The sequence below is a fragment of the Equus caballus genome, chromosome 1, assembly GCF_041296265.1.
Source record: "Equus caballus isolate H_3958 breed thoroughbred chromosome 1, TB-T2T, whole genome shotgun sequence".
NCBI lineage: Eukaryota > Metazoa > Chordata > Mammalia > Perissodactyla > Equidae > Equus > Equus caballus.
The window spans coordinates 128,034,149-128,061,917 of NC_091684.1; the positions used below are offsets into that span (position 1 = coordinate 128,034,149).

The 27,769-nt window shown below is 44.4% G+C and overlaps 2 protein-coding genes across 11 annotated transcripts in view; one reads left to right on the top strand and one right to left on the bottom strand.

Annotated features, from left to right (window-relative positions):
- MINAR1 (membrane integral NOTCH2 associated receptor 1) overlaps positions 1 to 27,769 on the bottom strand; it is an 87,897-nt gene that overhangs the window by 18,137 nt on the left and 41,991 nt on the right. For 3 of the 10 annotated variants that reach the window (XR_011424841.1, XR_011424843.1, XM_070232333.1), the window contains exon 1: positions 22,911 to 23,029. The exons of 3 other annotated variants lie outside the window; for them this stretch is intronic. The gene's annotated coding sequence lies outside the window, so the exon portion shown is untranslated. Of the gene's footprint in view, positions 1 to 22,910; positions 23,696 to 27,769 lie in introns of those variants that run through there. 4 more of the 10 variants (XR_011424847.1, XR_011424852.1, XM_023652415.2 and 1 more) reach the window with 4 other exon arrangements.
- Positions 18,801 to 25,854, top strand: LOC111775256 (uncharacterized). The gene is made up of 4 exons (XM_070241181.1): positions 18,801 to 18,815; positions 22,072 to 22,226; positions 22,649 to 23,406; positions 25,590 to 25,854. The coding sequence occupies exons 1-4, from the start codon at positions 18,801 to 18,803 to the stop codon at positions 25,730 to 25,732; spliced, it is 1,071 nt and encodes a 356-aa protein (XP_070097282.1). The 3' UTR covers positions 25,733 to 25,854.

Sequence of the window (27,769 nt, forward strand, 5' to 3'; positions counted from 1 at the left end):
TCATTACTCTCTGACAGATGAGGAAACAGGCTTGGAGAGCTTAAGGAAGCAACTGGGAGCAATGAGAACGAGAGCCAGGACTTCCAGGCGCCCCCCCATGCTGTGCCCTCTGTGCCTCCCAGGAAAACCCAAGACTGCTTCCTCATGAGGCTTTCTTGATTTCTATGCTACTTTGCATGGCTAAAGAATTATTAATCCCAGGTCAAAAAAGGTACTTGGAAAACCAAGGCCCAGTGTCTCCTAAAGCAAATAAAAGAAACACAAGTGATGTGCTAAACCTGAGTCATTTTTATTAAAACTGAAATTTGGGAGCTTATGAATGGGGTAGGCACGTGCCCCCCAGGCAAACAGATGCACGGATATGTGCGGGGCATGTGTGCATACGACAATTAATCGTCATAGAGAAACTCCATACAGATTCCTACAATACGCCAGTGGGAACCAGAGAGGAATAAGGACAAAAGGGAGGCTCAATGGAAAAGTTGATTTCTAGGCTCTGTACAGTGGAATAGGATCCAGCCTGCAGCGCGCGGCCCCTGGCCGCTACCTCCCGGGACCACACAACAACTCCGTGGTGTGGGAAGAGCACTCCAACCTTACAAATGAAGAAACTGAGGAACTGAGAGAGGAAGGAACTGTCTAATCCAGAGAGGTGACCGGAGTTGCCTCTGGGTTAGGGGCCCAAGTGGACCATAACCCAGGCTAATGATGCTGTTAAAGGAGCACCAGGCTAATCTCATGCCAGGAGGAGGAAAAGCCTCCAGCGCCAAGTGATAGAAGTGAATTGGGGGGTGGGGACAAGCAAGGGGGCCCACTACAGCCTGACCACCCTCTCTGCACCTGTACTTTCCAGGAAATGTCTACAACAGCCTGGAGAGGGAGGCACCACCACTCTGCAATCTGTTCAGGAGAAATGAAGGAAATGAGGCTACAGAAATTACACTGAGCAAGATGCGTGATCCGAAGCCAAATCTGGTTAAATCTGAAGCCCAGGCTCTTTAGTCAGTGACAAAAGAGCAAGTGAGAAACATCAGCCTGAAAGCTCTGGGAGCTGAGGGAGACTGCCAAGGAGCATGTATGGGTGTGTACACACAGACAGACACACTCACACATACAGTCACGCGCACACATTCATAAACTCACAAGCATTACAGACACAGACACAGGGGCATACAGACATTCACACACAGACACACACACATACAGGCACACACATTCACGCACACACATTACACACGTGCACACACACACACAACTCTCAGCCACACAATCACATTCCCACAATTCACACATGTACACACGCTCCCACTCCCACACTCACATACATATGCACACACAGTCTTATCCGCACCCTTGTTCTCTTTGGTCTCTCTTAGCTGTGCCCTCGGGGTTTGAATATTCTTAAGCTCCCAGCACAATCCGATGCATATTTTGGGAAAGGCCGAGACGCCAACACATGCACCCTCTCTGGAGTTTGGGAGGCCAGCCCTCTAGCACATCACCCGCTGGCAACAAGCTTCTCATGAATCACAGTAAATACCTGGAGATGGCAAGCACCAGGCAAGGCTGCACAGCACTTTTGCTGGGCAGGAAAAGCTCCACAAGGCACTGAGAGGTACACGAGTACATGACACCCACCACCCCCAGCCTTGGGAACTACGTTCTGAAGGATGGCCACACCCCCCCACAGGCAGGGAAACCGGCAGAAGGAACCGGGAGCAGCTGAACATCTGGAAATCAGACCCCAGCAGGACCCCATCCGGCCCAACTGACCACCCAGCTCAACCTCCAAGGTCCAGGCCTCCCCTCCGCGCATCTCCTACAGACCACTCTGCATTTCCCACGGAAGGCCTGAGGCTCCTCACCGACCACTGTCCAGGAATCCTGCTTCTCTTCCAGGCCCTTCTCAGACAGCCCCCTTCCCCCCAGTCTCTCACTGGTCCCCCTAGTTTAAATTAGTTGTTCCCTCCTCAGTGGGAGCAGCCCTCTGCCTGTACCTTGGTTATAGCATTTCCCACACAGGAAAGATTTGCCCGGAATGGTTTAAAACAAACTGAGGTCTGGTCCCTCAACCTCAGACCAATTAAACCAGAATTCCTGGGAGGGGTCCAGAACATCAGGGGTTTTTAAAGTCACCCAGGTATTTCTGAATCATGGGCCTTCAGAATGAGGGATTGAGAAGACCCATCTAGAAAATAGAGGGCTGGGTTTTGTGAGAAGTGGTGAAACCTAATGGTTGAGAGGATGAGCCATGGGGGCACACAAACCTGCGCTCACATTCCAGCCCTGCCCATCACCAGCTACGTGACTATAGCTAGTAGGTTATCTACAGCCCCCAAGCTCAGTTTCCTTATCTGTAACAGTGGTTTTAATCAGCAAGCACATGTGAAGCACTTAATGAAGTGTCTCCCAAATGACAGCCATTCAACAAACGACAGCTGTCAGTCACCGGATAGCTGTAGCAGTGGAGGTTCTAGGAGTCTCAGTTGGTTGATGCCTCACGGCGCCTCTTGTAGGTTATGAAAGAGGACTACATGTGCATTTTTTGAAAAACGACTCCATTGTATGCAAAGAGCAAGACATGCCTGCCTAAAGCAACATTTTGGCCTCTCTATTTTTACATTTTCAATGTCAAAGACTTAGTTTCCTACTGTAGAAAACTCTGTCCTCAATCGCATGCTTCCACGGACCCTCATTAAACCACAAAGAAGAAGTTGTCTACAGAGTTCATTATTCATCTCTTTTTTAAACAAGAGGAAAGTTCATAAACTGATTCCATGAGGAAGTTCTGAAGGCCAGAGTTTGGAATTGTCCACTCAGGATAAATGGAGGTGTCCTCTTAGCCATCTTCCCACACATCACTGTAAGCCCAGCCTGGCCCTCCTCATCACCTACATGGCACCCACTCGGTGCATCTGCCTCGTGTCTCCTTGAAGATCCCGCAGGCATTCAGCCTTCACACACCTGAGCACCATGACGTACACGACACTGTGCTAAGCACAGCTGAAAAAGATAAGAGGGCTACTGTCACAGAGCCCACCATCTTGGAGAAGAAAACAACTGTTAGAGTCAGGCCAGATGGGACCACAGTGAGCAGCCAGGCTAAGCCCTTGTTTTCACCAGTGGGAAAATTGGGCCCAGTGCCATAACTCTTCAAAGGCATATGGAGAGTTAGTGGGGGAACTGTCCCAGGACCCAGGGTTCCTGACACCTAGCCTGTTTTCACAAGTGTCTGCAAAATGCCCAGTCCTGACTGGTAAGTGCCAGAGAAACACAAACAAAGAGTGGGGAGCCTGTAAGACGGAGATGAATTCCAGCCACAGGGAAAGGGAAAAGCTGACTACACAGAGCAGGTGCCATGTGTCATGGCCTCAAGACTGAACAGGAGAGGGGTGTTTGATGGTCTGGGGAATGGGGACAACAGAGAGATTCTAGGCAGAGGGCAGGAGGCAAGAAGGCACAGCGGGGCAGGGTGGAGTCTGTCTGTTTGCTCAGGATGGAGAGAGGGAGGTAGAGCTGGACGAACAGAGGGGATTTAGAGAAGGCAGGGTGCCGAAACTGGGCTGGGCGTCTGGACTTGACTCTGCAGGCAGTGGGAGCTGGGAGCACAGACAGAGCAGGTGTTGGAGTGTGTCAGGCCTGCGGGTGAGGATGAGCACTCAGCCTACAGAATGCGAAGACTGGGATCCACATTCTCTTCTCCTTCAACACCTCCTGCATCTGCACAGCCAGGAGAACTCCAGGCTCTTCTAACTGCAGATCCAGGGCCATTTCTACTAGACAACAGGCTATGGCTTTGGGAAGGGCAGGAACCAGATGCTTGATTTTTTTCCCATTATTCATGGCACCTGTGCATTTCTTATGTCACACTCTGGGCATGACAAATACTGTTGTCCAATCTAAAATAAATGTGCACCTTTTCATAGCCTTTTGCATTTTTAACTGCTCAAAGTGCTGACATCTGATCTTGATCCAAATGGAGCAGAAGAAAGACAGATACAATTTAGGGATGTAACTGGCAGGATTGCTGCGTGAATCTCTGGGCAGAAGAAAAGCTCTCTGAGTTTCATTTCCACCAACTCACTTAAAGGTTTCATCTTCCCTCTGCCAACAACCCTAAAATCTGATGATGAGAACAAATGATATAAGCCTTGAACTGGATTAGTAAAACTCAACTATAAAGTGATTTTTTATTAAAGCTTTCCCATATTCCATAATATACTGATCTTTCAGAAACCGAAATAATATACCTAGATAGAGTACGGCCACAGTGTTCTCACTTCACGCTCCTGAAAAGTGCTCTGTGAGAGAATCTGGCTACAGGATTTGTGTAATTCCTGCCCGGGTGTTGCTTGCTCATTGTTTTGGATTTTGTTTTTTTCCAGGATGATGCTTGCTATTTGGATTCAGTGAAACTATGGCTTCAAAGAAACTATAAAAGGAAGGTATTAATTTAGGAATCTAAAACTTATGGTCAAGAATTTCTACAGTCCCTTGTGTAACCTTTAATAAAATTTCAAACTGAAAGGAGACCCCTTTCTCTCCTAGAAGCAGCTTTATTCTGCAAAAACTGCTAAAGAGGGCAGCATGGAGTTGAGAATGGGGCTACACTTCTGTTTGCTAACATGTATCCCCACAAAGCTCAACTCTGGTCTAAGTCCTTGATTAAGAAGTCAAGACATTATGAAACAATTTCCAGACCTGGCAAGAATGCAAGCTTAGAAAATGTGGAAAAGTCTCCCATTATAAACTCCTTGAAATTCTGGATAAAATAATATTTTCCCCCTTAACATGTGTAGCTAAGCTTGCAAGAGAACAGGTACTAGAAACAGAAAAGACCGAAAGTCACAGAAGTAGGAAGGAGAGCTGATAATGTGGCTGTTCTAGGGGAGGAGAGAGGGAGAGGTTCCTGCTAAGTTAGACTAGAAAAGGCCCTCCATGAGAAGACAAGTGGGAACATCGATGTCTGCATAAAGCAGGGACCATTGATGGAACTGTTTTCTAACTCAAAGTGAAAGTATGAAGTAGAGAAAAAAATCTGCTCATGAGAACGGGAAACAAGGAAACTTGTCAGCCTCTGCCTAGGCTCCAGGTTACATAAAGTAAAAAATTACCCCACAGGAATGTAAAACAAGGCTAATGTCTTATACTTTAGGATTCAAAGTTAAGTTGCCACAGGGTTTAGGACTCTTGAGCTAAGAAATTAATGTGAAAATAGGCTCCATGCTGGTGATATCCCTGAATACAAGCAAAAACAAGTACAAAACTGCTCTGGAAAATCAAGGCTACGCCACAGAGAAAATAAGTCACAAGAAAGTTGAATTATATTTTTAAAAATTACAACACACAGCAGGAAATACTCAACAGTAAGAGTCAGTAGACACAAAATAATCAGGAGGATTAAAACTTCACAAAACGGAACAGCAATCTTAAAAAAAGTTGTAGGTATATTTAAAATAAGTAAAAATATTTTAAAAATTAGGAAATCCAAATAAAAGAAGACACTGTGAAAAAAACGATATACAGATCTGGAAAAGAACCAAATAGTATTCCTAGAAATCAAAAATAACCATGAAATAAAAATTACAATGGACAGATCAAATAACATATTAGAAATAAGTGAAGAGAAAACTAATGAACTGGAAGATAACTCTAAGGGAATTTAGAAGGATGCAGCACAGAGAGATAGAAACATTTGAAAAATATGAAATTGAAGTTAAAAGACATAGAGCACAGAAGAAGTTTTAACAAATGTCTAATAAGAGTTCCAGGAAAGATAAAAGACAATGGTAGAAAGTCAATAACCAAAGTGATAATGTTTAGGAATGCTCTAGAATTAAAAATATGAATCCTAAATTCAAAGAGCAACATAAACCCCACATAAGACATCGTGGCCGGCCTGGTGGTGCAGCGGTTAAGTTCACACGTTCTGCTTCTTGGGGGCCCAGGGTTCGCCAGTTCGGATCCCAGATGCCGACATGGCACCACTTGGCAATAGCCATGCTGTGGCAAGCGTCCCACATATAAAGTAGAGGAAGATGGGCATGGATGTTAGCTCAGGGTCAGTCTTCCTCAGCAAAAGAGGAGGATTGGCAGTAGTTAGCTCAGGGCTAATCTTCCTCAAAAAAAAAAAAATATATATATATATATATTAAAAAAAATGAATTCACCCACACACACCAAAGCATATCATATTGAAACTGAAGAAGATCAGAATCAAAGAGAAAGCTTTAAAATTGGGGGGAGGGGACCAGCCCCATGGCCTAGTGGTTAAGTTCAGCATGCTCCACTTTGGCGGCCCAGGTTCAATTCCTGGACATGGACCTACACCCCTCATTGGCAGCCATGCTGTGGTGGCAACCCACATACAAAAAATAGAGAAAGACTGGCACAGATGTTAGCTCTGGGCAAATCTTCCTCAAGCAAAAAAAGAGGAAGACTGGCAATAGATTTTAGCTCATGGCAAATCTTCCCCCAGGGGAAAAAAATTTTGGAGGGAGGGGTAATGAATTACCCAGAAAAGAATAAAACTAAAAACAGATTTTTTCAAGAATAAAAATAGAGACTAGAAGCCATAGGAGTAAAATCCATTAAGTGCTAATGAAAAATAACCTATAGTTTGCAATTCTATTACCAGGTAAACTATTGTTCAGAAATAAAGTCAAAAAAAATTTTCAGGGTCTGCCCTGTGGTGTAGTGACTAAGTCTGGTGCACTTGAGCAGCCCAGGTTCACAGGTTTGGATACCAGGAACAGACCTACACCACTCATCAGCCATGCTGTAGTGGTGACCCACACATAAAGTGGCAGAAGACTGGCACAGATGTTAGCTCAGGGCTAACCTTCTTCAGCAAAAAAAAAAAAAGAAAAAATTCAGGTGAAGACAAAGAGTTTGTCAATCACATTCCTCACTATAAAAACTACTGAAGAAACTCTTTCTGAGAGAAGGAAAGTGAACCCAGAAGAAAAAAAGCTGGTAAACATATAGTTTATTCTGAACATGTATCAACTGTATAAAACCATATTAAGGACTAATTTTAGAGGTAAATGGAAGGGGGAGCGATAAGGGCTAAAACTTCCTAAGCATTACTTTGTATTCTCTGGAGGAGAAAAGGGATGTTGAGCAAATTTATATGTTAACTGAAAAAGGTATGTTAGAAAAATTTATGGATAACCAATAATAGAACAGGAAAAAAATCTAGAACTTAATGTAGGACTTCTAAACCAATGTTGAGAAAACAGGGAATAAAGAAAATTCAACCAATTAATAAAAGGTAGGAAAGCAGAGAAAGGAAGCAAAGACAAAGGAGGGCAAGCAAAAATCACAAAGATGACAGAACTATTTCCAAATACATCAAATCATAGTAAACGTAAACAGGCTAACCTTACCAGTTAAAAGACTGTGATTCTCAAATTGGATTTTTAAAAATTAAAAAAAAATTGCAGTCAAATGCTACCTATAAGAGATATACCTAGACGTATTGTCACACAAAAGTTGAAAGTATTCGGATGGAATAAGATATATCAGTCAAAACCAAATCAGAATATAGTTGGTATTCATTACAGGCTGAATGGCATAATAGCTGAAGATCACAGACTCTGAAGCCAAATGTCCCAGTTTAAACTGAAGCTCTTCCACTTACTAGCTGTGTGACTTAACGAAGTTATGTCTCTCTTCGTGTCATTTCCTCAGCTGTAAAATGGAGGTGATAATAGTATTTACCTCATATGATTGACTTATATGTATTAATGCCTGACAAACAGTAAGTAATTTGGCAGTATGGATAAAGCTCAAGATAAACAAATCCTGTTGCCCTCCCGACCCACCTCTAGTTGTACACCACAGATAAACATTTACATGAGTTCACAAGGAGGCAAACTGTGTTTTAAGACACTTTTTAGTAGTAAAAGACACAAGTAGGGAAAGAGATAAACTTGGGTTCATTCATATAGTTAATATTACACAGCAGCTAATCTGAAGGAATTATTTACAATAAATTTAAACATAAACTTCAAAAACATAAAAAAACATGGAAAAAGAAAGTTGGAAATAGATGTATCATATCATTGATGTAATTGGAAAAAAACCAGATTGTTTAGGGATGTATATATAAAAAGGAAAGTACAAAAACATACATGGAAATCACATACATCAGGTTTGGGATAGTGATTTCCTTTGGTGAGATAGAGGGGAAGGAAAAATGTGGTGAAAGGCTGAAAATTAAGGCCCAATATTATGTACTGCCTTCGCATCTGGTGAAATGTGGGGGGCCTTGAATGACCTAACCACAAGTTCCTTTCCCCTCTCTGCTCCCAAACGTAAGATCTCTTTTCCAAATAACCTTCATGATCAAGAGGACCAGCCACGGTTCCTACTTATCCCTGAGCATCAGGTTCTGGTAGCCTGCCAGCCCAGAGAATTATTCAAACAAACCAATCACAGCTTTCCATGGGAACCAGGGGTCACCTCACTATCTTGTTACTACAAAGCTTGCCTCTCACAGACCCTGTTTGTTCACTCTGTTCCTGAGTGCAACAGAATGTATGTGTAGTGTGCTGCATTCTCCTCCTCTGGGCTGGGAGCATATGTGATTAATAAACGGCTGTTAGAGAGAGGCGGAGCAGAATGGTGGGGTAAGCTGACCCGGGACTCTCTCCCCTCCAAAATACAACCAAAGAAACGGAAAAACTGCATTTCAACCAATAACCCCTAATGCTGAGAACGTCAGAGACCTACAGAGCAAGACAACATTGGACAGAGAGGCCGCAGCTGGCCTCAGAGGAGCTGGAACGGGTAAGAGAGAACTTCGCTTCCTCCCCTAGAGACTGGGATCGCTGCTGCGAGTGAGGGAAGGAGTGGGGGAGGGGCCATGCGACCGGGGGATCGTCCAGGACTCCCTCCACCGGTGCAGTGGAAACCCGCTGACATGAGAAAGCTTCCATGTGTGGGGACCCCATCAAGCCAGGCCCTCGGGAGACCAGAGAATGAGAGCTGATCGGAATCCAGATCGGCACACAAGAGACAGTGCACCTTCTCCCCCAACCCGCGCTAGGTACCACCATCTTGGCTGAATGTGGAGGGCTCAGAACGTGTGGCTCTCGACCCCCATCTAGTGGCGACAGGCTGTAACTGCAACCGAATACTACCATCATGTGAAAAAACCACTCCTCTACCATTCAGCAATTTATAAAAGCTCCAGACCAGAAGGAAAACAATAAAAACACAGAATTAAGTCCTGAGGACTTGGAAATAGGTAAACTAAGTGAAAATGAGTTCAGAGTAGCTATCATCAAAAAACTCAATGAGGTAGAGGGAAAGGTAGAGAAACAAGTCAACGAGTTCTGGAGTTACTTCACAAGAGAGATTGAAACTATAAAGAAGAATCACACAGAAATACTAGAGACGAAAAATACAATGGACCGGATAAAACAAAATACAGATTCCCTGAATGCCCGGGTAGACACCATAGAGGAGGAAATTAGTATAAACGAAGATAGACAGGCTGAATGGCTCCAGACAGAGGAAAAAAGAGAACTAAGGATTAAAAAGAATGAGGAAAATATCAGAGAAATAGCAGATTCAATGAGGAGATCGAATTTAAGAATTATCGGAATACCGGAGGGCGTGGCAAAGGAAAATGGAGCAGAAAGTGTGCTCAATGAAATTATAGAAGAGAACTTCCCAAATCTAGGGATTGAGGGAGAAATGTGTGTGGAGGAAGCTTTCAGATCTCCTAGATTTTTCCATGTAAAAAGACCTACTGCAAGGCATATAGTAGTAAAAATGGCAAAAATGAAAGACAAAAAAAGAATACTCAGGGCAGCAAGACAGAAGAAAATAACCTACAAAGGAACTCCTATCAGACTTTCAGCGGATTTCTCTGCAGAAGCCCTATAAGCTAGGAGAGAATGGAGTGACATATTCAAAACTTTAAAAGATAAAAATCTTCAGCTAAGAATACTCTATCCAGCAAAATTATCCTTCAAATATGAAGGAGAAATTAAATCTTTTCCAGACAAACAAAAGTTAAGGGAATTTGTAACCAAAAGTCCTCTACTACAAGAAATCCTTAAGAAGGCCCTCATACCTGAAAAAAGAAAAAAAGGGAGAAAGGGGTCACAAACCACAGAGTAGGGAGACAGATAGATAGAACAAGAATAGGATAGCAAATATTCAACTATAGCATTAGGATAAAGGTAAGGAAACCACCAAATCAAAGACCATTTTATCACTCTAACTAGAAACTCATAACACGAGTTGGAATAAGAGATGAAAATAATAATTTAGGAGGGGAAGAGCAAAGGGACTAAATCAGTCTAGGCCAAGTAAGTAAGAGACCACCAGAGAATAGACTATATTATACACGAGATTCTAAATACAAACTTCAGGGTAGCCACTAAACTAAAAAACAGAACAGAGCCACAAAACATAAATAAGGAGAAATCTAAGAAACCTAGCATAAGAAATTGCAGAAGTCAATGGGTAGGCTAAAACACACAGGACGAGAAACAAAGGTAACATAGGAAAACCAGATAACGAGCGACAGAATGACAGCATTAAGCCCACATACATCAATAATCACCCTCAATGTAAATGGATTGAACTCTCCAATAAAAAGACACAGAGTGGCTAAATGGATTAAAGAACAAGATCCAACAATTTGTTGCCTCCGGGAAACACATCTCAGCCCCAAGGACAAACACAGTCTCAGAGTGAAGGGATGGAAGACAATACTTCAAGCTAATAGCAAGCAAAGGAAAGCAGGTGTTGCAATACTTATATCAGACAAAACGGATTTCAAAATAAGGCAGGTAAAGAGAGACACAGAGGGCCAATGTATAATGATCAAAGGGACATTTCATCAAGAAGAAATAACGCTTATAAATATCTATGCACCCAACATAGGAGCACCAAAGTTCATAAAGCAACTATTAACAGACCTAAAGGAAGATGTTAAAAGCAACACAATAATAGTAGGGGACCTCAACACCCCACTCACATCAATGGACAGATCATCTAGACAGAAAATCAACAGGGAAATAGTGGAGCTAAACAAAAAACTAAAACAATTGGACTTAATAGATATATACAGAACACTTCATCCAAAAACAGCAGAATACACATTCTTCTCAAGTGCGCACAGCACATTCTCAAGGATAGACCATATGTTGGGAAACAAGGCAAGCCTCTACAAATTTTAAAAAATTGAAATAATAACAAGCATTTTCTTCTATCATAATGCTGTAAGGCTAGAAATTAATTACAAGAAAAAAGCTGAGAAAGGCACAAAGATGTGGAGACTAAACAACACACTACTGAACAAGCAATGGATCATTGAAGAAATTAAAGAAGAAATAAAAAAATACCTGCAGACAAATGAAAATAACATGCCATACCAACTCATATGGGATACAGCAAAAGCTGTATTAAGAGGAAAATTCATCACAATACAGACACATCTTAACAAACAAGAAAAATCCCAAATAAGCAACCTTAAACTACACCTAACTGAATTAGAGAAAGAAGAACAAACAAAACCCAAAGTCAGCAGGAGAGAAATAACAAAAATCAGAGCAGAAATAAATGCTATTGAAACAAAAAAGGCGGCAGAAAGGATCAATGATCTTCTTTGAGAAGATAAATAAAATTGACAAACCCCTAGCCAGACTTACAAAGAAAAAATGGGAAAAAGCTCAAATAAACAAAATCAGAAATGAAAGAGGAGAAATAACAACAGACTCTGCAGAAGTACAATGGATTATAACAGACTACTACGAAAAATTATATGCCAACAAAATGGATAACCCAGAGGAAATGGATAAATTATTGGACTCCTACAATCTCCCAAAGCTCACTCAAGAAGAAGCAGACAATTTGAACAGACCAATCACAAGGAAACAGATTGAAACAGCAATCAAAAATATCCCAAAGAATAAAACCCCAGGTCCTGATGGCTTTCCTGGGGAATTCTACCAAACTTTCAGAGAGGACTTAATACCTATCCTTTTCAAGCTATTCCAAAACATTAGGGAGGATGGAACACTTCCTAACACATTCTATGAGGCCAACATCACGCTGATACCAAAGCCTGACAAGGACTCCATGAAAAAAGAGAACTCCAGGCCAATAATGCTGATGAACATAGATGCAAAAATTCTAAACAAAATTTTGGCCACCAGAATTCAGCAATTCATCAAAAGGATCATACATCATGATTAAGTGGGATTCATACCAGGGACACAGGGATGGTTCAACATCCACAAATCAATCAACGTGATACACCACATCAACAAACTGAGGACTAAAAACCACATGATCATCTCAATAGATGCAGAGAAAGCATTTGACAAGATCCAGCAGCCGTTTATGATAAAAACTCTGAACAAAATGGGCATAGAAGGGAACTACCTCAACATAATAAAGGCCATATATGACAAACCCACAGCCCACATCATACTCAATGGGCTAAAACGGAGCACCATCCCCCTGAAAACAAGAATGAGACAAGGATGCCCTCTATCACCAGTCTTATTTAACATAGTACTGGAGGTCCTGGCAAGAGCAATCAGGCAAGAAAAAGGAATAAAAGGAATCCAAATAGGGAGGGAAGAAGTGAAACTCTTGCTGTTTGCAGACGACATGATCTTATATATAGAAAACCCCAAAGAATCCATTGGAAAACTCTTAGAAGTAATCAACAACTACAGCAAAGTTGCAGGGTATAAAATCAATTTGCATAAATCAGTAGCATTTCTATATTCTAATAACGAGCTAACAGAAAAAGAACTCAAGAACACAATACCATTCACAATCGCAACAAAAAGAATAAAATACCTTGGGGTGAATTTAACTAAGGAAGTGAAAGACCTATACAATGAAAATTACAAGGCCTTTCTGAGAGAATTGGATGACGACATAAGGAGATGGAAAGACATTCCATGTACATGGATTGGAAGAAGAAACATAGTTAAAATGTCTGTTCTACCTAAAGCAATCTACAGATTCAACGCTATCCCAATCAGAATCCCAATGACATTCTTTACAGAATTAGAACAAAGAATCCTAAAATTCATATGGGGCAACAAAAGACCCCGAATTGCTAAAGTAATCCTCAGAAAAAAGAACAACACAGGAGGCATCAAAATCCCTGACTTCAGAACATACTACAAAACTACAGTAATCAACACAGCATGGTACTGGTACAAAAACAGGTGCACAGATCAATGGAACAGAATTGAAAGCCCAGAAATAAAACCACACATCTATGGACAGCTAATCTTCAACAAAGGAGCTAAGAACATCCTATGAAGAAAGGAAAGCCTCTTCAATAAATGGCGTTGGGAAAATGGACAGCCACATGCAAAAGAATGAAAGTAGACTATCATCCTTTGCCATACACGAAAATTAACTCAAAATGGATTAAAGACTTGAAGGTAAGATGTAAAACCATAAAACTCCTGGAAGAAAATATAGGAAGTACACCCTGTGACATTGGTCTTAGAACGATCTTTTCAAATACCATGTCTACTTGGGCAAGGGAAATAAAAGAAAAAAGAAACAAATGGGACTTCATCAGACTAAGAGCTTCTGCAAGGCAAAGGAAACCAGGAACAAAACAAAAAGACAACCCACCAACTGGGAGAAAATATTTGCAAATCATATATCCGACAAGAAGCTGATCTCCAAAATATACAAAGAACTCACACAACTCAGAAAAACCCCAAACAACCCAATCAAAAAATGGACAGAGGATATGAACAAACATTTTTCCAAAGAAGATATACAGGGGGCCAAAAGGCACATGAAAAGATTTTTAACATCACTAATCATCAGGGAAATGCAAATCAAAACTACAATGAGATATCGCCTTACATCAGTTAGAATGGCTATAATCACCAAGACAAAAAACAACAAATGTTGGAGAGGATGTAGAGAAAGCCTTCATACACTGCTGGTGGGAATGCAGACTGGTACAGCCACTATGGAGAATTGCAGCATCATTCATAGTAGCCAAGACGTGGAAGCAACCCAAGTGCCCATCGACTGATGAATGTATAAAGAAGATGTGGTATGTATATACACAATGGAATACTACTCAGCCATAAAAAAGACAAAATGGTCCCATTTGCAACAACCTGGATGGAACTTGAGGGTATTATGTTAAGTGAGATAAGCCATACAGAGAAAGACAAACACCATATGATTTCACTCATATGTGGAAGATAAACGAACACATGAACAAAGAGACCAGACTAGTGGTTATTAGAGGAAAAGGGGGTTGGGAGTGGGCATAAGGGGTAAAGGGGCACATATATACAATGACTGACAAATAATAATGTACAACTGAAATTTCAGAATGTTATAAACTATTATGACATCAATTTTAAAAAGTGCTACAAATACATACTCTTCAACGTTGCTTACAATAAGAAAAAATCAGCAATAATTTTTGTATCCAACAATTGGTTATATAAAATTGTAGTACACCAATATGATGAAGTACCACACAGCCATGAATAAATCATGTTGCAGAAATATTTTTACTGACATGTTTAATTTTTAATGATGTATTCTTAAGTGGAAAAGCATGTTACTAAATGGTATATTGTAACATGATATAAAATTGTCTATATACATACATCCTCTACATACCAAAATGTTAAGAATAATTGTCCCTGGTGTTAATTTCTTCATTTTCTTTCAGGTTTGTTTTGCTTAAATGTTCTGAATATTTCATTTTTCTAATAAAAAATAAAAAGGAAAGGATTTATAGGCAAATCCCAGCAATGAAAACTTGAGGAAGTAAATTATCATCTCTGATCTTTGGTTTTCTCATCTTAGAAAAGCAAGAGATCAATTCCTCCTCCTGGGATTCCTAACAGGGTCAAATGAGACATTCATTTACTCACTCAAAAAGTATTTTTCGTTTTTGTAACTGGCACGTGTCAGGCAGTTTTAGCTAGTGGAAATACAGCAGGATATAAAGAAGACAAAAAAAAAAACCTGCCCTCATGAGCTTATATTCTAGCTGGGGAGACAGGTAATAAACAAAATAAACAAGTAGAATGTACTGTATATTAGATGGTGGAATGCGCTATGGAGCAAAACAGAGGAGAAGGGGAGGCGGGTGGGGGCTGCAATTTTAAATGAGACGGCCAGAGAAGTCCTCAGGGGAAAGATTTCATTTGAATGAAGTCCTCAAATAGGTAATAGAGCAAACCATGTGCCTACCTTCCTTCCCTGAAGAGGAAGGCAAGCTTCCCAGGCACAGGCAACAGCAAGTGCAAAGGCCCTGAGGTAGAAGCATGACTAGCATGTTTAGTTGGCCAGGAAGGCACTTTATAAAATATGGTATGCAAAGAACTATTGTTTATTAGTCTATTATCTATGATATAATATTTTGCTCCAAAATGTCCCCCAAAATAGCTTCCTAATGCTCAGGCATTGCTCATGTTTCATTTTAGAGTGAAATAAGAAGTAGGAGCTCCCTTAACCTAACCCTCTTTCCACCTAAAATCTTCCCTAGGTCAGCCTCCCTCCTGACCTTTGACCTACCAGGAAGAGGTGAGGCCCTGGACCAGGTGATGGCAGCCAGAATGGAGAGGTACAGATAGATACCATTTTTTTGGCAAGGGAAGTCAAAATGTTGCTTAACAGCATAAGAATCCTCTGGCTCATTTTTCATTTAGGAAAGTTTTTCTGATTCTCCTTGCATATATTCTCAGAGGTATGCCATTTTTCTATCTTGTGTCTTAAATTGTTTTAACAGTTTGCTTTCATTTCAGTGATAAATCTAAATGCGTATTGTAGATGCTGTGTGTGGCCACCTTATAACTATGTATGGCTATGTGGTTTCAGTGTCCACACGTGCTTTGGGGACAATGTTGAACTTCTACTGTGTGTTTCCCAAACTGGGGTCCACGGAATCTTTGGGCTGCATAAGTTCAGTTTAGAGAGAGTAGAGTTTTAGGATTTAAGAAACACTGACCAGTGTGAGGATCTCATCAGATTCTCCAGACCGCCCACTGCCTCAGAAGAAGTCAGACAAAGTTATGCTTCTGGTTCTGCAGAGTTCTCTTGCCCTCCCACCCTTAGGTGTCAACTACTGGTCATCTCAGAGGTTGTGCTGGATTAGTTTCTTATGGCTGCTGTACCAAACAGAGCAGTTTAAACAACACAGATGCAGCATCTTAGAGTTCTAGAGGTCAGAAGTCCAAAATGGGTTTAAAATCAAGTGGTCAGCAGGGCTGCATTCCTTCCGGGGCGCTCTAGGGCAGGATTGTTTCCTTGCATTTTCAAGCTACTGGAGGCTGCCCGCTTTCCCTTACTCAGAACCCTTCTTCCATCTTTAAAGACAGCAATTACATCATTCCAACCTCTACTCCAGGGGTCACATCTCCCTCTCTAACTCTTCCACCTCTTCTTCCCCATTTATAGACTCTGGTGATTCCACTGGGCCCACCCAGAGAATCCAGCACAATCCCCCCATCTCAAGATTCTTAATCACATCTGCAAAGTTTCTTCTACCATGTAAGGTTCTGGGGATTAGGACAAGCAGACCTTTGGGGGCCATTATTCCACCTATAGAGGGGCCTTTACCAGAGGGTCTGAAGCTCTGACCACTAACGCACACAGAGAAGGAAGGAAAGCCCATCCTCTCCACTTTCTCATATTTAAGGTAGATATACTTGGAAGGTCTGCAGTCCTTCTCAGAAGACAGATTCTCTGCTCTAGTTGATAAATAAGATCTAGTTTGCCCAACCTAGAAGTTAGAACCCTCTACTGACTGGCAGCCAAGGAGAATGATAACTGGTGATGTTAATAAAGACTCTCCTGTACTATAAGCCTCAAATACATCCTAAAATCCTGGAAATAGGTGAAGCCACACTGTCATGTCCCTTTCCCCAATCTCGAAGCTCACAGCAATGCTGACCCATACCTGCAGCGCATGATGGTCCTGAGACAGAAACAATCACAGTCTCCCAAGGCAGCCTCTTCCACATTCCCAAGACAGTGTGCTTCCACCAGCTAGTCCTAGCCCTGCCCTCAGGACACAGAGAAGTTGAAGCCCTTTGCAAAGGGCAGCTCATCCAGGGTTTAAGGATAGCTCTTAGATCCTAGTTCCTCCAACCACTCACTCCAGGACCCAGCTGCAGCTCCCTGCGTCCTTCCTATTGATGGGGACATGGTTGCAAGACCTGCTATCTAACTTGGAATGTCAGCTCAAACCTGAGCTCTTCCCCTTCTTCAGGCAACTCACAACAGCACTTGTAGATGTGGGTGACAAACCAGGGCTCAGGCCTCACGCCCAGCGATTCTGACTCTGCAGATCTGGGGCAAGGCCTGGGAATCTGCATTTATAGAGATCCCCAAGAGGCTTTGGTATGGTTGATGTACTGACAGTTACTTAGTAATTCTGGACTAGATACACCTTGGTGCCAATGATTCATGGTTCTTCTTTAAATAATTTCCAATTGGCTCACGAAGCATGATGCATCTAGAGTTAAGGCTCCTAATATGGAAGTACGAAAAGAACAGAAGTCTCTTCACTCATTCTGGATGCCATCTTTCACCAAGGATATTTTCAGTGGCCACGCCATACTGTTGACACAGACCAAGGTTATGAGGAATTCAATCATTAAATTTTTTTCCTTCATGCGGCAGCTACAGAGTCAGGCCTCCCCGGTCCCTGCAGAGTGCCTTCTGAATCAGCCAGTGCATTGTTCATTCCCTCCTTCACTGACTGCCCAACCTGTGCCAGACACTGTGATAACCACCAGGACAAAAAGATGAATGACACCATACCATTCTTCCAGGGGCTCACAGTTCAGTGGGAGAGGCAGATCAGCAAACCACCTGCAGTCAGTGCTCTGATGGCAATGGGGCCAAAGAGGAAGAGCCCACAGCCAACTACCCACATGCACTCACTACCCACCCCTACCCCATAGCCATTTATTAACTACCCCCACTCACACCCACTCACTACCCACTCCCTCCCCACCCCACTCACTATCCACCTCACCCCCATTCCAACCCATCACGACTCCACTCATACTTACTTCCCCCACTCCAACTCACTATCTACCCTACTCCCACTCTTACCCACCTCCACCCACACCCACTAACTATCTACCCCCACCCCCACTCACTCACTACCCACCCCCACTCCCATCCACTCACTACACACACCCACTCACTGCCTACTCCACATCTTTCACCCACATTGACAAATGACCCATTTTCTTCAACTTCAATTCTGTAGACAGGCTCCCATTCCTTGTTTCTCTTGGTTGGCCTTCTCACAATCCTTGTCAATCCCCTAGGCTTCCGTGATGTTCTAAAGCCCTTTGTGCTCACAGGACTCCCATCAATCCTTATTGGTCTGTTGACCTTTTTTGTTTTCTCAGCTGTTTATTCAAGTCTCCTCAAGTAACCATAAAACTTGTGTGTTTAGTATCCTTCATAAAACTTTTCTTTCCCAAAATCTAAGTGTTATCAGAGAGGCTGAAATGTGGTCATCACTGCATATCAACCATTGGAGGTCAAAACTGCTCACCAGAACACAAAGGGAATGGCAAGAAGAAAGGGCACAGCCAATGGAAGGTACACTGACAAAGACACTCAAGGCAGAGATGACAGCAGAGGGCTCATTGGCTGAGAGCTTTTGCAATATGCTATTCTTGAAGGCTAAGCCAGCAGAAAAGGATGTCATGAAAGCTCTCATTGGCTGAGGGCATAGAATCGCTCAGAGCACCATAAAAATCATATAGTAATCATATTCAACAAATCACGCGCTAAGAATGGCATTAAATGAGGTACGTGCATATGCATGTAGCCCATTCAGCAGGTGGTTCTCTAACTTGGATAAACAGGGATACGTCAGCATGTCATAGCCATACGACACTGGCCATTCAGCTCATTCCACTAACTCCTCTAGCTGTAATTCCGAACAACTTCTTTTTGTTATGTGCCTTCTAACGGTCATTTCTCCCTGATCAGTGAACACATTTATCATCTTAACTTTTTTTCCCATTAAACTATTAAACCAGCATTTTATGGCATAGACACAAGGCTTTTGGTTATCATGGGTCCTTCTCTAAAAAACTGACCTGGGTATATTACCAAAGGAGCTCTTCAACCAGCAAAAAACGACCACCACATGCCTCACTGTGCCACACTCAAGTCCTGGTCCCCATGAAGCCCTGTCTCAGCAACTGCTGGCCTTCCTGGTTAACACTGCTATCCTGATGTGCTCTGATCCAAAGCCAGCATGATCCTCAGCTCTTTGCATATTATATCTGTCAGGAGAGGCTGGGTTATGCTGTAGCAACAAACAGTCCCCAGATTCCAGTGGCTTAAAACACCACTAGTTTATTTTCCTATCCACAACACATGTCAGTGTGAGTCAACTAGGGGCTCTGCTTCACTGCATCTTCAATCCAGGACCCAGGCTGAGGGAGCAGCCACCTTCTGGAACTTTCACTGTCACTGGAGCAGAGGAAAAGGAAAAACCTGGTGAGGCACCTGCTAACTCTTGAAGCTCCCATGCACATTTCTCTAGCCAAGCAAGGCACCTGGCCACACCTAATTTCAAGTGAGCAAGGAAATGCAATTCTACACATGCTCAGAAGGAGAGAGAATCAGAATCTTTACAAACAGAATTAATAACCACCACACATATATTGCTTATTACCTCTTGGAGCAATCAGTTCTTAGTCAACAACTTTAACTAGTTTAAAGGTTTTCTTACAATGAGCCAAAATCTGCCTGTGCCAGGACGTGCTCTAGGCACTGCAGATATAGCAACAAATAAATCCAAGTCCCTGCCCTGCTAAGACTACACCATAGTGGATCCATCCATCAGACTTTGCTCAGTCACAATACCTTTCCTCCCCCATCATTCCTCATTCATTCGGCAAGCAGTTCCTAAGCACAGACTTACGTGCCAGGCACTGTACTAGCTCAGAAGATTCAGGGCTAGAAGGTAACGGTCCTCCTGGTGCTCAGGTTGCAGGGATTTAGCTAGCCTTCAAGAAGGAGCAGATGCAAGTGAAAGGTACATGACACATTCACAACACAAAACTAGGTAATCACATGTTTCATTTCAAACACTCAAAGAGAGAATATGTCATATTCTAGAGAGAAGCCTTCCAGTGATTCTCAAACTGTGTTCTGGGGAGCTGTTAGGGGTTCCAAAAAGGTACTTCGGAAATCATACTGAAGGGCCAGCCCCACGGCAGAGCGATTAAGTTCATGTGCTCTGCTTCGGCAGCCCAGGCTTCACCAGTTCGGATCCTGGGCATGGACCTAGCACCACTCCTCAGGCCATGCTGTGGCGGTGTCCCACATGGAAGAAGTAGTATGACTTACAACTAGGATGTACAGCTATGTACTGGGGCTTTGGGGAAAGAAAACAAAAAAGAGGAAGATTGGTAACAGATGTTGGCTCGGGGCCAATCTTCCTCACCTAAAAAAAAAAGCCTTTAAAAAAAAAGAAACCTCCTCACTATTTAATCTGTTTCGTATACTTAACTTTCATATGAGATTTAATTTAAAGAGACAGAGAGGAAGGAAAAAAATTATGATCTGGTCTGATGCTCTCTCATTTTATATATTCGAAAATAAACATCCAGAAAAGTTCAGTAACTTACCAAGGTCACATAATGAATTAGAAACACACCTGAGCCTGGCCACCAACCCTCTCTGCCTGTCTCTAAACTCCATTGCCCTCTTTTCTTTCTTTTTATTTTTTCAATTGACACCGAGCCTGCAGGTAAGCTCCAAAAACTAAGATCCAAATGTCAGTGGGAAAAGCTAATCAGTGGGCTTCAGCAACATATTCACAGAGGAGTCTAGACCCTTTTCCCAGCTAGTTTGAGAATACACGTCACCACTTGGCTGGAGCAGAGAGCAGGGCCTTCCCCTTCCTTCTGCTGGGCATCAACTCCCCGCCTGGCAGGGACAAAGCCATAGCTGCAGCACTCGTTTCTGCTTTACATTTGTCAAGATTCGAGAAAGGGCTTATTTTGGGAAGCGTAAGTGAGAAAACCCCCAAACCAGTTCCATGTGCTGTGGATAGAGACAGGACAGACATCTCAACCTTACAGAAGCATGGATGTTTCAGAGGAAGTATCAGAGAGGTAATAAACACAAAGCCTTTTAGAAGCTGGGAAGTCACAACAATTTTGCCTCTACTATTGGTCAGTAAAAAAAGACATTATATATGTAAAATTCAAAAAGAACACACCACCAACAAAGAAATCTTTGTCTGTCTTCCAAGTGTTAAGTGCTATACAACACTCTCTCACCAAACGCATCAGAAATGCAAAGAAACTGTCCGATCGATTCTTTCCCCAACAACTGACAATTATTTTCACGTAGTCCCAGAGCCATACAAATCTCTCGGATACACACAATAAAAATCAGACTTTACCAGCCAGACATTTAAGGTTTTCCCTCTAGGCTCCAGTAACCTGAGGAAATCACTAAATTCGCTCTTTCTGCAGACTCCCCTCCCTCCCCTGGTTCATCTTCCTCTGATATACAAAAAGAAAGCCCATCAAAGTGGGTTGTGCAACTCTCCCGAGAGCACCAGGCACCCTACTCTCTCTAACTCCTTTCTCTTATTTGAACGTGCTCAAAATACTGCTGCCAGGTTGTCAATGAGCTGGTAGCCCAGAGCTCATTCCAAAAGCCACCCTGCAGCCACAGCCGTCTGTTGGCTTCCACCTGCAGGGCAGGCCCCACTGATGGTGGTGGTCACAGAAATGGGAAGGATGCACTGACCCTCTCCATCCCAGAGGGGTGGTGGTGGCAGCTCGTTTGTTGGAGGAAGGGGTGCATAACTGGCCCCATAAGCTACTGCCAGACTCCTCCTGGTAACTTCATGTCACGCATAAAATCACAGCAGAGCCCAGCAATGAAGCTCCCAGTCACAGCCATGTGGGCGGTAGCATGGACGCGGCCATCTCCCTCATTAAACCACCCCATTCACGAGAAATGGATTTGAAGCCTTTAAGATAGACCTCTATTGTTTGTAACATAGACTCTGAATTTTTCCCCTCTCCATAGGTCTTCACCAAACGTGTAGACAACAGTTTAACACAGCTACAATCTCCGAGCAAAACAATGCTGATTGAGCGGTACTACAGCGGAGCTACTCAAACGCCGCCGGAAGCTCCCGGCACTCCCAGAGAGCAGACAAATGAGTACTCGGACTGGATTTGGTAGCCCTGAGGAATACTTGGAATACTGGCTTTAGGAGGGACGGTGGAGCAGGTAGGGGATGCTGCATATGCATGAGTTACATAGCATGTAAGTGCACATGCTCCGCACCCCAGACCTGGCTTCTGTGTTTTCTGGCAGCTGAAGCTGAACTCCTCATCTCCTCAGGAAGAACGAAGATCCCATTGCACGCCAACATGACTGGAAATCTCAATTTAAGAACTGGCTGCACTGGTCGGCCCATATAGGGTTTGTCCAGCTTTCTGTGTTCCTTTGCGCCTCTGATGTGTCAGCTTTTGCACACATATTTAACCCTCAAAATACCGTTTCAGAGAAGCGAATTTTCAGCCACGAAAACTTGTCTCCCAAACTGCATCGTCTTTTCCCGTTGTTTCTCTTCCCGAATCCCTGACCTCTCCACCAGCTTTGGTCAAGCCCAGCACCTCACACACACCTTTTCCATCACAGCCCAGAGCGCAGCGGCAAGCCCCTCCGCGCCCTGGCGGCCTGCAGCGCTCGGAAGCCGAGAGGAGGCGGGGAGGCGGGGAGGCGCGCCCGCAGCCTTGGACTTCACACCGCGCTCGCGTGTGCACCGAGCCGCGGGCACACGGCGAACACACCTCTCACTGGAACACACGCACACGTGCGCTCGCAGCCCCCACCCGCCCCGGGCCCACCGAAGTTACCTCCGAGGTTCCTCCGGCGGAGGGCCCACCGTCTCCTGCTTCTTTTCCCGCCGTGGTCCGCACTGCCTCCAATGCCGCGCCTCGCGAAGGCTGCAGAGCCCAGCCGACCCCAGTCCCGGGCAGCTCGGCTTCCGCGCCCTGGGCTGCACCCCGGGTCTGGGGCGGCTGCAGCTTCTGCCGCCCCGGGTCGGGGTCTGTCCTCACCTGCGGGGCGCCCAATGGGCTGCAGCAGGCGCGGGGGCTGGCGCTCGGCGGCTGAGGCGGGCGCTCGGGCTCCTCCCCGGCAGCGGGCAGCCAGTACAGACTCGCATGGCGCTTGGGCTCGCAGCGGCCCCAGGACGCGGCCTCAGCCCCCGGGCAGCCCCAGCCTCGGTCTTTGTGTCTCGGCCGGCGCCTCCACGTCACGGGCTTGGGGGCAGTGAGCAGCGCGGGCAGGGAAGCCGGCGGCAGAGAGCCGGGCTCGGCTTCTCCATCATCGCCCGGCCGCAGCGCGCAGGTAGGCAGAGCGCACGGGCAGTGACCGCGCGCACCCTGGGGGACAGAGTGGGCGGGCCCGGCGAGGCGCGCGGCGGACGCGCCAAGGGGGTGTCCGGCTGGAGGCTGCAGCGGAGAAGAGCAGGAGTGGGAGCGCCGCCAGAGCTATGAGAAGGCGACGTCGGCTCGGTTCTGGGTTGCGGCTGCCCCGCTCGGGGAGAGCGAGCGGAGGCTGCGCGCTGGAAGGAGACTGGCGGCCAGAGGCGCCAGCGGGGCTCGCGTCTTCCCACTCCCCTATGCTGAAGGTGACTGCGGCCCCCAGTGGCCGAGCAGAAGCGAACGGTTCTCGCCTCTCCTCTTCCCCGGGTGCACTCTGCTCACCCTTCCCGGGCCTCCCACTCCGCAGTCCTTTGCAAGGCCAGGGCAAAGTGGTCACTTCGCTCACTGATTTTCCCTCTTGGCTAGTCTTGGCTTAAGTGGTACCCAGGTTGGAGACTGAAGGTCACATGACCACCCCATCCCCCAAAACGCACAAATACACACACACACACGCACGCATATTTACACACACCTCGAGCCCAACGCAACTGAGGTAGGTTTCCAAAAGTAAAATTGGATACGTGGATCAGAACTGGAGGCCTTTCGTAAGTCAGCCTGTGCGCTGCAGTGGGGCTGCCTCTGGTGTAACCATCTATGCAGACCCTGTCTCCGCGGCTGCGAGGAAGCTCATATTAACAGCATTTTGGGTCCCCTCGTCAAGAAGAGCGCAAAAAGAGTCATTTTTCAGACCCTTGGGATCCCACTTCAAAAGGAAAGCAAAGCCCCCCACCGAGTCGCGAAACAGAATTGCCAAGGAGCGTACCTCTGTGAGGACAGAACTCTCTCCCTGGGCCGTGGTCGCTGGCTTTTCCCGGAGCACAGCCAAGATGCCGGCTCTGGCGTTTGCTACCTGTGGTCTCAGCGCCGGCCCCTGGGAACGCAGGTCCTGGTCTCAGCCTGCCGCCGTGCGCTGCCTGGATGTGGCTGGCAACAACTCTCTAAAAGTGAACCCGCTCATAAATGGATACTTTAAACACTGCCTGATCAGGGTGATAAGTGTTGACAACTTGGTTTTCCCAGAGCTCCTCTCTGCCCGAGTTTCTAAATTCATTTACCTTTAGTACCTTATCGTGAGGCGAGTTCAAACCTCTTCTATGGAGAGGGCAAAAGGATTCGACAGGGTAAGGTGGGAGTCAGGTTTGTTCGTTTCATTCTACCTTCCCCAGGGATTTGAGATTCCTAAACAGTACTGCCTCTATCTTTTGTCCTAATATTGTGTGTGACAAAGAGAGGTGTAAGCCCAAAGAATAAAGGGTGTCGGTCGAGGAGTCTGGCCACAGCCAGAGCTCCAGAGACTCTCGGAGTCTGCCCTTTGAGGTCAGAGGATTTCTCCCCAAAATGAGAGGGGTCGACCTGTGTGAACCACTTACCAAGGAAACTGTGCACTATCTGCCTTTTCACTTGCTCTAAGTTTCCTTTCCTGTTCTTTCTCTTATTTCTTCATGAAATACCACCACAGAGACCAGGTTCTAGGAGGGAAAAACAGAGCTTCCTAAAGCTAAGAATGGGCAAAAATTGACTTTTTCTCCTTTAGTTCAGTTGAGGCAGGCTAGAGGTTTATTTAATTTCTTTTTTGAAAAACTACTTTGGAAACCAACATGTAAAATTTAAAACAGCATAAAATGAACATGCAGAGTGTAGATCTCTGACCCTAAAATCTGACTCTATTCTAGTCAGAATTTGGCTAGTGGTGTTTATAGTTCCAGGGGATTCAGTTGGATGCCCTTTCTCATCCTGGAAGCCCCCCATTCAAGCCTTGGGAAGTATTCCTCTGGCTTTCTGTTTGGCTCCTTACCCCTCCCCAGGAAGGCACAGCTATGATAACACCTCAGCCAGCTCTCCCTCACCGGGCTGTCTGGGAAGAGGCTGGAATTCTGTGACTCCCTTTATGTTTCTGCACACAAAATGGACTTGTGTACCCACCCCATCTTGCCCACCTGAGCCAGAGTGAAGATCATTTCTCTGCATCATTCACTGTGCTAGAAGGATACCAAATATATTCACCATTTATCTATGAACCCAAAGCATAAAGGTTGGAAAAAAATAATGCAAGTTCATGGAATTGTACTCCTAGGATAAGTAAAGATTTAAAATTTTTTTTTTTAGTCTGGGAAACAGAAGGAGACAGAGGACCAGATGGGGACTGGGCACCAGACCACAAAGACAGGAGTGAACTCAGCACCCAGAAACCATCCAGCCTCCACTTTTCGTATGGTGTCCCCCACAGATCGACACATTTCACTTCATAGTATCATTGGTAAAGATGTGGAAATAAGGTAGAAGGGAAACAGCCCTGAATTTGGAATCTGAAGATCTGATTGCAGACATCTGTTAAATGATATAAACTGCCCACGTGAACATGGACAGATTACTTGACCTGTTTTTATTTCTTTAACACTTGAACTGTTGGATTCTACTTAAATTTAACATTTGGGTGGAGAAATATGGTTGATTTCCAACATACAGAATCTGAGCTTGATTATGAAGCCCTAATAAATCTATGAGGATTCATGTGATCCAGTCTCAATAAAGTGTCCAGTTAAATATAGTCCAGCAGCCAGAAGAAATTTATCGTTAGTCATATCCTTTATTTGAGTTTCTCAGGGACTAACATCTTCCTCTCTCTGTCTTCTATAGTTCCTTCTTACCTCAGCTATTTCAGAGCCTCTTTCTCTCCAATATCCCCCAAATGCACTCTAAATACATGGCACACATCTTTCTGTTTTTCTCCCTCCCTTCCCCCTCTCTACTCTTCTTTATTACGTAGATTTACATACTTACTCTCCTCTCTCTAGAGGGGGGAAGGGGAAAATTGTGGTCAAAATCAGAATTCTTTTTAGTGATAGAGCTGGGGGTCGGCTGTGAGTGTTCACACATTAATACTTTTGGTCCATCTTAATTAGATCTCCTTTGGGCGCATTTTAGATAAATTGAAGTGTTAGAAACAGGTACAGGATATAGTATCATTAGACAAAGATTTTTTTCTCCAGCTCCTACTGACTATATATGTAGGTAGACTTGAGACAACTTCTTAACCTCTTCTGAGCTCCAGTTTCATCATCTCTAGAAGTAGAATAGGAACCTTCATAGGGTTGTTTGGAAGACTGAATAAATGCAAAAAGTGAGTCTCATAATAGTCACTCAGCAAATATTGTTGGCACTTAAGATGGCAGGAGAAGAAAAGAAAGAGAGAGAGGGGAGATAGGCGGGGAGGAGGGAGGGAGAGAGAGGGAGGACTTACATCTTGGGCATCCAGATAGAAGTTTGATTGTACCAATGAACAAGGAATTGAGGCACAGGAAAACTGTTCCCTCCTCTAGGCTGAAAGGCTGAGCTGTGATCTCCTTTAGATCCGGAGAGGAGATGCTGCTTTCCTGGCTTGACAAATGGCAAGCAGCATAGTAAAAAAAATCGTTCCACTGGTATGGGTGCCCCATGACTGCTGCTCAGCAGCTCACTCTCTGATTCTCCCCTGAGCAGTCCAAGAATTCTGCCTCTTTCTAGTTCCTCTGTATTTCACCCCTGTCACCTGCCAGTATAGCACTCAACAGGCCTCAGCCTGAGCCTGGGGCTTTCTGGATCCCATCCTGTTAAACCTCACTTGTCTTATATCACATCTAGGGATTTGAAAGGGTATATATTAAGCAGAAATGACTCTCAGAGATCATTTCAGACACTGGTTTTTAAACTGTGGGAGAACAGTAGTCGCTACCCTCTACTTTACCTCCCAAAGATAGCCTTTTGAATATCATATCTGTTCCCAGAGAAATTTCACCAGTGGCAGGAATTTCAGGTACAGTAACAGGCTTATGAGACACAAATGTGGGATGAGGTGATGTATAGAGCTGCTCCCAAACCCTAATTACTTGGCTGTGAGTTACTTGGATAGAGATTGGTGTCAGCAGATTGCCAATCAGGAAAATGAGGCCCAGAAGAAGCTGTCAATTTCTAAGCCATGCTGTGAATTAGGAACAGATCTGAAACTAGAACTGAGGTCTTGTGAATCCTAGCCCAATGTTCACAATGGGCAACTGCCCAAATTTCCTGAAAGGCTGCCAAGGAGTGGCACTCAGAGCACCCCCATGCTGCTTGGGAGCTTCCCTGAGTCAGACCAGAGACTAGGGGCCTCTGCAGACCAAGATGAGTCTAGGAGCACCCATGACCACCTCCAGAAGGCTGGGCCCCGGGCTGGACATACCCTGAGTCGAGTATGAACCTCTGGGTTCCACTCTTCTGCTTTGTAAGTGGCCTTTTCCAAGCAGAGGCTGCTGGGGTGGTATGTTTGG